At 32.0% G+C, this 11,965-nt stretch overlaps 1 protein-coding gene across 1 annotated transcript; it reads left to right on the top strand.

Annotated features, from left to right (window-relative positions):
- The first annotated feature begins 6,784 nt into the window (after positions 1–6,784).
- Positions 6,785–7,910, top strand: LOC125418485 (loganic acid O-methyltransferase-like). The gene is made up of 2 exons (XM_048462045.2): positions 6,785–7,192; positions 7,563–7,910. The coding sequence occupies exons 1-2, from the start codon at positions 6,785–6,787 to the stop codon at positions 7,908–7,910; spliced, it is 756 nt and encodes a 251-aa protein (XP_048318002.2).
- Positions 7,911–11,965: the final 4,055 nt, after the last annotated feature.

The raw sequence follows: 11,965 nt of genomic DNA, 5'->3' as shown, positions 1-11,965 counted from the left end.
ATTTGAGTATCGGATGGAGAATGGGACGATGCTAATAATTATTTTTATTTATTATTTATTTGGGTTTAATAATTTATAATAATTTTTTTCAGATGTAAATGTAAGTGATATATATTATTTTATTATCAATTTATTTATTTATTTACTTTTCTTCTATACCAAAAATAAAGGCTTCAAATTTGGAATCTTTATTTTGTTTTTATTTGGATTCAACAATAATAATCATTCCAAATCCATCACCATTTTAATAAAAGCAAAATCAAATGAAAAGTCCTAATATATTGAAGTGATTCATAAAGTTAATTTGAAACCCAACAAAATGAGCATATATTTTCATGCTCACAGAATTTCCATAGCTATTGAAATTAAAATATATGATCCCAATTTCAAATTTCCATACCTGTATAATAATAATAAGATATGATTTATTATATCATTTGACTTAAAGCACTTCCATTGGCATGCTCTTGCTACATTTTAGCATTATTCCCCGTTTGATATCTTTAACTGGCTTGGGTGCTAAATTTTGGCAATACAAAATTTGGTCTGAAATTTGGTATTGGATCTCACAACAACAAAGTATGTGGGCCTAATTCATGACAGCAAAATTTATAGATTCTAGACGCTATGTTTTAGCATTCCTATTGGATACAAATTTTAAAAATAGTAATTCTTGGAGATGCTGTAAAAGCAAGTTGTTTCTTTTTTGATTTGCTGAATATGGTTGTTTGAGATTACAAATAAAATATAGAAAAGATTCTCTCACGAAGAAAAAAAAAAGATAGGGATTATTGGATATGGAGTCCTTGTATTCTTTAATAATCACATTGTAGATTTCAAAAATAGTCTTACGTTTAATAAATCTGACAAGTTGTACACAACCTGGACTCTGTGTATTTGGGAAATAATGATAAGCTCATTAAGGTTAATTGGAAATGAATAGAATTTGAAAATTTCTCGCTTTGCCAAAATTCTTCTTCCCTTACTAAATTCATTTGTTAGGTTAAAAATGTTTTGGTAGTTCAAGCATTTTTAAGAATCTACTTGGCATTTTAAAGTTAACAAGGGATATAAAATTAACCAGTAGCTGAATTGTTTGTAACAATCGATTGATTAAGGACAAGTTGCAGGGCATGTATGTTCTATTTTATATGTTTGTCCGCTTCCAAAAGCAACCTTCTACTCAAGTTGCATTGGTTGGGAAATTTGACAAGCAACACATATACTTTGTATATTGGGTTGCATATAAAATTTTTGGCTTTTTGTAATCCATGTGGGATTATTTTTCAAATAATAATGATAATAATAAGGTCAATTTGAGATCATTTATTCTTTAAAAAGTTATTTATGTCATCTAATTTGTATTAATTTAAAAACATCAAATATGTGATGTCTCAAAACAAATTGACTAAATTAGTATATATATATATATATATTTTTTTTTTTAATCATTCTTTCAGGGTTTTAGGAATCACTTCCAAAAGTATTCTTAAACTTATCAGTCAAAATTCAATCTTAAATGTGTTCAATGATTTAAGAAGGAAAAATGATTTATTTATTTATTATTATTATTATTTTTACTTTTTCTTTAAAAAAATTTAAAAAAATAAAAATATTTAATTTCATCAAATGAGAAGTTTGAGATATTGTATGAAAAAGACTTTCAAGTGGTTGAAAAGTCAAATTTCAACTAGCAAATAACAGTCTGTACTTTCTGCGTGTAACATCCCAGTTGCACCGTACGGCCATTGACGAAAGGGAATACTTGGGTTGAGGTACACGCATGTGCTTGAGTGCGAAAGACAAATGGGCTTCCAAAGAATACGGATGTTCTGTTCAATATCTCACTGAAATTGAAATTGAGGGTAAACGTTTTGCGTTCAAGAGATAATGCTCCGTCGTTGTCCAAGTGACTGTATTTTTTTACTGGTCAAATCGGATATCAACTTTGATTACAGCATTATAGCAAAAGTATCAAAACTAGACACTTTCAGCATAATATCAGATCCTTAAATAAAAAAATAAAAAAAAAAGTCAATAATACGTTCTCATATACAGGGGTGTACTTGAATGCACGAGAAATCGCTTAAAAGAACTAATTAATAAACTTTCCAGCCAAACAAAAAAAAAAAAAAAAAAATTAAGCATATTTATTAAAAGAAGAATAATGTTATTTGTCATCAGTAGTGACTCTCACCATCCTATATAGCAGTGGATTCATGTATATATATGAATAAAAAAAGTTTATATTATAGTGAGTTTCATGTATATATAAAAACTATTTTAACATTGGATCCACCACCATATAGCATGGTAACAGTTACCACTGGTGACATATAGCAATACTTTTAAAAGAAAAATAGTCCACAAGTAAGCCTTAATCTTTCATTGGGTATACATCCTGTATTCTAGTTCAAATTTTGATTTGGTTGAAATCTTTTATTTTACATTGTAATGTTAATTAAAAAAACAGACCCACAATTTTCCCTCTTCTATACAGAGAAAATTACCTAGAATAAAATTTCTTTGGTGATGACAAATTATTTGTACTCTTAGTTATTTTGTGTTTAAAAGGCAGCCTTGAATTTGTATATTTTCTAGTTCACATAGCTCCGAAATTATGCATAAGGAAATTAAGCCCAAAACGACTCGTTTACGTTCGCATTAATGTCTTTATAATTGAGTTGAAAAGATGAGGCCAAGTCTGGGAGAGAGATATATAGGATATGCAAATTTCTGGTCACTTCTATATAAATATTGTCCTTATTATTTGTTCCTTTGTTGCTGTTTTCGATGGCTAAGATATTTTTTCTTTAAGAAAATTATATGGAATCTTGAATCCTCCATTTGTATATATAACATTACCTGTTTGTTGAGACACTATTTGTTTCAATATTATTCTCTACAACTTTTCAATTTTAATACTACAAAACCTATAGCAAGGCTGAAGGTGAGTATATATTATGGTTTTGTTCGATAACCGGAAATTAACTATGAATTAAATGAAAGGGAAAACAACTAATAAAAATAATTTCAGTCAACGGACTGTAAATTGGCATATTTTAATGGAAATTTATCTTCAACATTATGTTATTGGGCCATATACCGTATATATATATATGGGTTTGATCCGAAGATGTGACATATCCGTACTAAAATCAATTTGCTCAATAGAAGTTCATATTGATTCAGAGATACATAGAGGAAGAAAAGAAGGAAAATGGAAGCATAAAGCTCCAAAAATAAATCCCTTGCAGAAAATGGAGAAGTACATTCTCAAAGTGACGCCAATATGGTAAATACTAGCTGCTCCCTCTCTCTCTCAACTATTATAATTAATTTTTTAAGCTAAAGATTTCATCTCTATGTTATGTTTGGCCATCATATCTTGTACTCCATTACTCAGAAAAAAGGGACTATATATGTAACACCCCGTCCCGAACCATGTCGGAATTTTTGCACGTTGACCGAGGTTGACTGTTGACAGTTGACCGAAGGAGTCAAAAGTTGACTTTTTGATCCGATTGGAATTCTAGGTTGACTGAGGTACTGTTATGAAGTACATGTTGGCACGAGTTCGTAGACTAGTAGCACGTTGAAAACGGAGCTACGGTTTGAAAGTTATGAGCAAAACAAGTTGAGGTCCAAACTGTCCAAGGGGTGCCGGAGTTGACTTTTTATTCATGCAAGGTTGAGCTTTGACTCATGCATGGTTGTGAAGTGCTCATCGATACGAGTCCGTAGACTAGCGGCACGTCCGATTTGGACATGTGGTTTGAAAGTTATGGACCTGTAAAGTTTTTCAAATACTGTATTATTTTAATATTATTTTTGAACGTGTAACGATGTGCCACGTGTGACTTAATGAAGGTGACCATGTGTCACCATGTTGAGAAGCCACATGTCAACCATGTGTAAAATCATATTATTTTATTATTATTTTAAATAATAATATTATTATTAATATTATTTAATTATTTTTAATTTATTCTTTTTTATTTTCTTTTCTTTTTCTTTTTCTTTTTCTTTTCTTTTCCCCCACGTGGGAAAAAACGCCAGGGGCCCGATCCTCTCCTTTGTCTTCTTCTTCTTCTTCTTTCTTTCTTTCTTCCTTCCCACCGCCCGTCTCTCTCTCTCTCCTTGCTGCACATTTTCCGGCCACCGGAACCACTCACGCACCGGCCGACGTGAAAGCCCACAGCTGGGCGACACCGGCAGCCAAATTTCCGGCCGAATGGCCAGCGGATGAGCCGGGATCGGCCTCCAACGCCGGCGGCCGGTGTGTCACTGGTTTGGCCATTTTCCGGCAGCCACCGGTCGTGCAACTGGTCCTTTCCCACTAATTTGGACCCTCTGATTCCAATTCTGAGCTCCAATTAACTCAACTCCCGTCGATTTGCGAGATACGAGGAATTGAAAACCGGCCGAAGCTTTCCGACCACCTCCGTCGGAATTGGGGTCGATGGAGACCGGATTGGTAATCCTCGTCGCTCAAGCTTCGATTCGGTATATAATTTGTCAATTTTGGATAACGTTTGTGTTTGACCCTCCCGGGTACCGGGTATTATTTACCCGAATAAAATATTAATTTATTTGACTGTGTGTGAATTTTGTTCTAGGAGCACGGGTGAGTCATGGAATTGATCCATGGTGGATCATGTTTTAATTGCGTGCTCCAGGTGAGTGACCCACCTTTGAAAATGTTTTTGGGGTAATTAATTGTATTTATGTGGTATTAAATTGATATCTGTAATTGGTGCTCATGTGGCGTATTTTAAATATAATCGGAAAAAATATTATTTTATATATATATTTACCCATTGGTGCTAAATGAAATTTTGGGGTCATTAAGAAATTCCCGATTATTATTTTATTGTGATTAAATGATATTTATTACACATGAGCAAGTATTTTCAATAATTGATTGTGTCTGGATTTTATATCATTTTTGGGCAATTAATTATGTTTAATTAGTATTTAAATTATGCTCATGTGGTACAATTTGGTTATGGTTTTATTGTGGTTTAATTTATTTATTATGCATGAGCAAAGTATATTTTGGTAATAATCGTACGTGGTTTTAAGTATTATTTTCGGGCATAATTGGGTTAAGTATTTTATGAAAATATTTGTTTAAGTTGGTGGTTTAATTTTATAAATTATGCCCGCGGTATTTTTATTGTTGAACCTCGTACTTCGAGAAAATTGTGGTTTATTGTTATCGATGTTTCGTACCGATTTGTTAAATAAAAATATGTGGGATGGTAAGTGTGAAATTTTGATATATTTCCCATGGTAATTTTGGAAAACGGTACGGTTGGTTAATAATAATTATTTTAGACGCACTCATACAGTATTGGTGTTCTGGTGTATGGACACGTGGTAGTGCGCAAGTATTATGTGGTTTAGCGCGCAAGTATTATTTCTCCCGTGGTTGCCATTGGACTGGGCAGGCAAGTTTGATATTGGCCACAGCCGCCCCTCCCTTGGCCGGGATGATGGTTTCAGCAACGGTACGGTTGGGACGCCGAAGTGCCGTTTGCAAGTTTCTCTCTTTAATTTCCCCGCCAGTCGGTGCTCAGGACGCTGGGTATCGGAGGGCGTCACTGGTATATGGTGTGGTGCGTCAAGTACAAATTTTTCGGATAGAAATTTCAAACCCCAAAGAGTAGAAATTATTTATTATAATTTATTACAGTTTATTTATATTTTGGGTATTTATTTATTTATTTGTTGTTTATTAAATTATTTGGTCCCTTAGTTTTCGGGAAGTACGAATATCGGGTTTTGTGAAACTGTTTTAAAAGGGGAACATTTCCAACGGAGTGAATAGTGAGGGTTTTGAGAGAAATTGTTACTTCAAATATTTATTTATTTATTTATTTAATTGTTCGGTATTGCTTAATTAAATTCCTTTATTTTTATATTATTAATATTAAAGGTGTTCAGTAGATAGGGTCACTCACTGAGATGATTAGCATCTCACACTCTTAAATTCCGTTCCCCTAGGTCCAGGTTGGAGACGTTGATTGTCCGGGGCGAGCCCGACGTCTCAGTTCGTTGCCGAAGTCCAAGAAGTATTTCTTCCCTTTTTCCTCTCTATCTTGTATTGCTTCTTATCTGTCATTGTATAAATTCCACATTATCTGTATAATGCTCTGTATACTGTATTGGACGTGTAGTTGTTATTTATGCACTGAGTTACTGCTATTATTTGAAGTGCTGAAATTTATGGAATCAATTTGTAGTATTGTGGGAGGAATAAAGGGATGTTTTAGAAGTGTGTTTTCAGTGCAGGAAATTTTTGGTTAGTCCTACCCTTAGGGGAGGTGCTGCCGGATTTTCCGTTGGAAGGTTCAATGGTATTTCCCTGGGATCAGGGCTTATCTAGGGTTCCGGGGAAGGAATTCTGGACGGGTCCTGACAATACATATATTTAAACATGAAAATTTTTAATAAATTTTTTATATTTAATTCTAATATTTAGATACATTCATTCATCATGTTAACGGAAAAAATTGAATTATGTTGTAGTTGAGAGTGGTTAAAGCTGGCCAAAATATAGTAAAGGAAGAAATTGCAAAGCATTTTGACATCAAGAGCCTTCCTTCTTCCACAAAATCAATTCGAATAGTAGATGTTGGATGTTTCTATGGATTAACCACTGTCCATGCAATGAACAACGTCATGGACGCTATTAAATCCAAATACGAATCTGAAGGACTTGAAAACCAAGTCCCTGAATTCGAAGTGTTCTTCAACGATCTTGAGTCCAACAACTTCAATGCCCTTTTCAAGTTCCCCACCAAATAGAGACTACTTTGCGGCTGCTCTTCCTGCATCTTTCTTCAACCCTATACTTCCTAAGCAATCTCTTCACGTTGTTCATTCCTCTAACTCTCTTAATTGGCTCTCCGAGATCCCGAAAGAGATCACGGATAGTTCTTCACTGGCTTGGAACAAAGGGAAAATCCATTACACAAATGCTCATAAGGAAGTTGTGAAGGCTTACTCTGCTCAATATGCTAAGGATTGGCAGAGTTTTCTCCGTGCTAGAGCTCATGATGTTGCTGTTGGAGGGCTAATGGCTCTTCTAGTTCCTTCGGTTCCTGAAATCCATCTCAGCTCCGAGACTCTTAGTTGCTCGGACTTTGTTATTTTCGGAGATTGCATGATGGACATGGCTAAAGAGGTAACAAATATTTTCTAACCTAATAATTTCACTGAGTGAAGTAAAGTAGAATGTTTGATAATTATTAATTATCATTATCATTTTAATTACCCAAATCAACTTAATATAAATAATAAACTGCTTTTTATTAATTTTTTTTTTTACTTTCTAATTATAGAATATTACTTCTATTTTTTTCTTTTTAAATTGAACTCTAGATGTGTCCTAGTAATTGGGAGGGCTTTATTGAAGTATTATTTTAGTATATTCTGATAAGTAAGAAAAATTAAAGTGGCAACCCACAAATGGAAATGAAATGGTTTGTCTTAAATGTTGTCAGCCAATAATTCTGATTTCAATTGCTCTTTTGAACATATATGTATTTTGAGAGGGAATAATCAAAGAAGAGCAAGTGGACTCTTTCAATCTGGGATTTTACTTCTCATGTCCAAGAGAATTGAAAGAGATAATGGAAAGAAACGTTGAATTTAGCATAGAGAGCATGGCAAAATTGGATGGTCTTACTTCGAATGGAGTTCCAATTGAAAAGAGAGCTTTAATCTTGAGAGGTGGACTTGAAGGCTTTTTTAAACGGCATTTTGGAAGTGATGAGGTTGTGGATGAGATTTTTTACCGTTATTCCAAGAAAGTTTTAACTTCTCCACTTCATTTACAGCCTGATACCCATAAAATGACCGTCGTCTTTATCCTTCTTAAGAGGAAACCATTGATTAATTAATTTTCCATAAAATTAAGTAAACGCATCGAGTAAGTAACGAGATTCTCTTCACACACCCTCTCTCTCTGTCTTTTCCTTTTTTGTATTTTTTTTTATCCTTTTTTGCTTTATAGTGTAATTTGTAATTTGATAAGCTGTATTTGCGTGTTAATGAATTGAATAAAGAAAAAATGGTTTGATGACACATTATTTCCATATGCAATTTTTGTATGGTTTTAATTTGATAGTTACACATCTAATAATACGTTTTTACAACAATCAATTCTTTGAACTATAGTTTGTAATTAGAGACAGATTTTTTTTATCAATTAAGATGGATTGTTGGGTTAATACATATTTAATTGACAGAGTCCTCTGAATCAAAAAGAAAAAGAGAGAGAGAGAGAGAGAGAGAGAGAGAGAGACAAAGAAAGAGCGAGAAAGAGAGAAACTGACAAACTACTTCTCCCTAATGACATGGTAAAATTACCATATAAATGATTACATGGGTGTAAAAATAGCTTTAGCACCATCCATCTTAGATTTCTTTAAGTAAATCTGATATATATTTTGACTGACTTAATTAAGATCATTGAAGATGCTGTTCGAACTACTTCAAGACCCAAAAGGAAATAGAGAAATTCTCCCAACTCCTCGAGAGAAAAGACACTGTTCAAATTCTGAATAAACTAAGCAATATACTTTGTATTGATGATATGTTTGAGTAATGGTAAAGTTAGTGGAAATCTAATTTCTTTGGAAAAGTAATGACTTTATTTTATTTGGATATTTATTATGAGGTGGAAAAGTGTGGGTGCAGCTCAATTAATTAGATTCCCATCGATATAGGAAAATATATGGAAAAGTTGTTCCCACCTATAAGGATGTCATTTTGAAAATACCAGAGAAAATAGCTTTAATTTTTTTTTAAAATACATATTTATCCTTAGTTTATTATATAATATTAAATTTAATTACTTACAACTTCTAACTTTCCTATTACTCACCAAACATACCAAGAGAAATATTAATTCTCAGGAAACTAAATCCCAAAAAACTAAATTTCAGGAATCAATTTCTTTCTAAACTTTGACATTTCCCAAACAGACCCTGAAGGTTTAGTTAATAAAAATATATTTTTTTTTTTGGTAAATTAGTTAATGAAAATCTTATTAATATCAGTAAACAGAGGCATATATAATTACAAGCAAAATATAGTAGACATTATTTTAGAAAAACATAGGTTATGCTATTAGCTTTAATATTTATTTTATGTCAATTGTTTCTTTTTTTATTTTTATTTTTTGGGTTTTTTTTTTACTTAAATTCTATTTTGGTACTTTGTGTTGAATTTATGCTTTTGGAGTATTCCAATCTATTGATCAAAAGTAATGGGCTATAATATCCAAACTAGCTCATTAAGTAACAGAGTTCATTTAACTAAGATACAAGAAGAAGCTCATTAGTTGAGCCCAACGTGTTAATTAAACTCTAGGGGGGTAAGATAGCAGTCTATAAATATGTTGTCTAATCTCTAGCCACATAAGATTTTATGTGGTATTTTTAAAGATTTAAAATCTCAATAGAAAAATCATACACTTGAGAAAAAATAGAAATTATGAGATTTCGATGTATTTTTCAAATTAATCTTCTTTTTTTTTTTAAAAAAATTTTTGGGATCAAGTGTGCCAATACGTAGATATGTCATGTAAAGAATAGTTTGAAAGGTCCTTTGGATTCGAGAATAGTTTTTTCTGCACTATTAAAAGGTTAGTAATGGGTGATGAAAATCATCTTTTATATACTTCATTCAACTATGCAATCTGGCTTTGGTTGTATGAATTCTAATAATTGGTATCAAAGCACCAGTCAAATCATTGTGTGATAGATTGAATCTATAATTTTTTATTTATTTATAGGTGTTTATTAGATATATTGCACCTAGAATTATAATATTCATATTATTTATAATTTTGGTATTAAGAATGAATAATTGGTTTTTGCCCTTAATCCATGATAGATTTTTTATTGTATTTTTATTAGAAATCTAACAAGGAGATTAACCATAAGATTAGGTTTCCTCATTGATTTATTTATTTAATTTTGCAATTTACTTTATTTATTTTGTAATAAATTTAAGTTTTAGTAAAATATGTGCAAATTTATCTTGATAAAAACTGCACACTTACCACTGTTTATTAATTTTTATGCCAATCTGGACACTAGGTCTACGGGAAAACACCATGGATGGATGATATACGGAGAGACGATACAAGTGAGTACCATAACGCCACTTGAAACCATCAGATGCTCCCACAAGCCACCGAAAATTGCAGCAAGTGGATCTTACTTGCCTGTATTCTTGGGGGCATGTGAAGGCGCCTGGACCATTGAATCTAGTTGAAATTTTGGTAGCAACTTCATCTTGTGTTATAACTTCTTGTAAAATTTTACGATGATCTAATAAGTCTATGGCTTTCGGTAACCTTTGTTGGCTAACAGGATTAAAAATCAGACAAGTTAGGTTTTGTGGTTTAAGCTAAAAACTTTAGAAAATCAATTCTAACTTGCCTCACAGCCTATGAACTTGTAAAATCTGGAGAAAGGCAAAGGAACGGGCCCAAAAAATCAAATTGGGCTTTGTGGTCTTACTGGGCTTGTAATTTTTCTTTCTATGAAACCATAGATTATGCTTATTTATTATTTAGTTTTTATAATTGTTTAAATTATATGGATACGATATGCTTATATGTGTTAACATGCCATATAAAATAGATGGTGCGATATTATTACATTATATGATATATACATGTCAGGATCCGTCCAAGACTCCTCATCGGAACCCTAAAAAAGCCCTGATCCCAGGAAAACCCTATCGGATCTTCCAATGGAAAGTCCGACAGAACCTCCCCTAAGGGTTGGACTTACCATAATTTTTCTGCACTGAAAACGCACTTCTATATACATACTGCCTTATTCCTCCACTTTACTACAATTTAATTCGACAATAATCAGCACTTCCATAAATTAAATAGGGAACTAATGCAGTATTTAATAAAATATATCTAATATAGCATACAGAGCATCATAGGGTACAATTAAATATGGAAGTTATACAACAAATGATGGAAAGAAATAATACAATAGAAATAAATGAAAAGAAAGAGAACTCTTTGAAATATGATCGCAACGAAGATCAAGCTCACTCTGGACGAACATCTACCAATTTTTGTACCTAGGGGAACGGATTTAAGAAATATAATATACTAATCATCTCAGTGAGTGACCCTATCTAATATAATTATAATAGCAACGATAGTCATAGTACACTTGGATAATTAAGAATAAATAAGTAATAATTAATAATTAATTGAAAATAATATTTTCTCTCAAAACCCTCATAGTTCACTCAATTGGAAAAATTCTCCTTTTTAAAACATTTTCGTAAAACCCAGTTTTTTTGTGTCCCAAAAATCAAGGAATAATTAATTTAATAAAAATTTAAATAATCCAAATACGAATAAAATATAATAAAATAAATTTAGAATGCTTGCATTAAAGAAATATAACATAAAAGTAAATTTAATATATAATTCGTAAAATTTGATTTAATAAACTAAAATAAACAGTGTCAAAAATATAATTTAAATGATTACAAACAATCATGTAAAATAAGTGGTAAAAAATACTATAATATTCATTTTGAAATATTCAACCAATCTATGTAATATTTTTATGGCCAGTTGCATTTTAAAAACATCAATTTAAAATAAGTGACATAAAATATGAATAAATATATTTTAGAAAATACTAATTGGAAATAGGTAAATAAACAAATTAAATAAATTTAATTTAAATACGGCTTTAAACTTTATGATTTAAAATTTATATAAGAAAAATAATACTTGACGCACCATACTATATACCAGTGATACCCTACGATACCCAGCGTCCCGAGTACCGTCCAACGGGAGCTTAAAGAGAGAAACTTCCATACGGTCGCTTCGGCGTCCCGACAGCGCCGCTGCTTAAACCGTCATCCCAACCATGGAGGGGGGCGGCTTATGGCCAATATC

Source organism: Ziziphus jujuba, chromosome 12, assembly GCF_031755915.1.
Source record: "Ziziphus jujuba cultivar Dongzao chromosome 12, ASM3175591v1".
NCBI classification, from domain to species: domain Eukaryota; kingdom Viridiplantae; phylum Streptophyta; class Magnoliopsida; order Rosales; family Rhamnaceae; genus Ziziphus; species Ziziphus jujuba.
The sequence above is the reverse complement of the archived record's forward strand: the minus strand, read 5'-3'. Positions and strand labels throughout refer to the sequence as shown.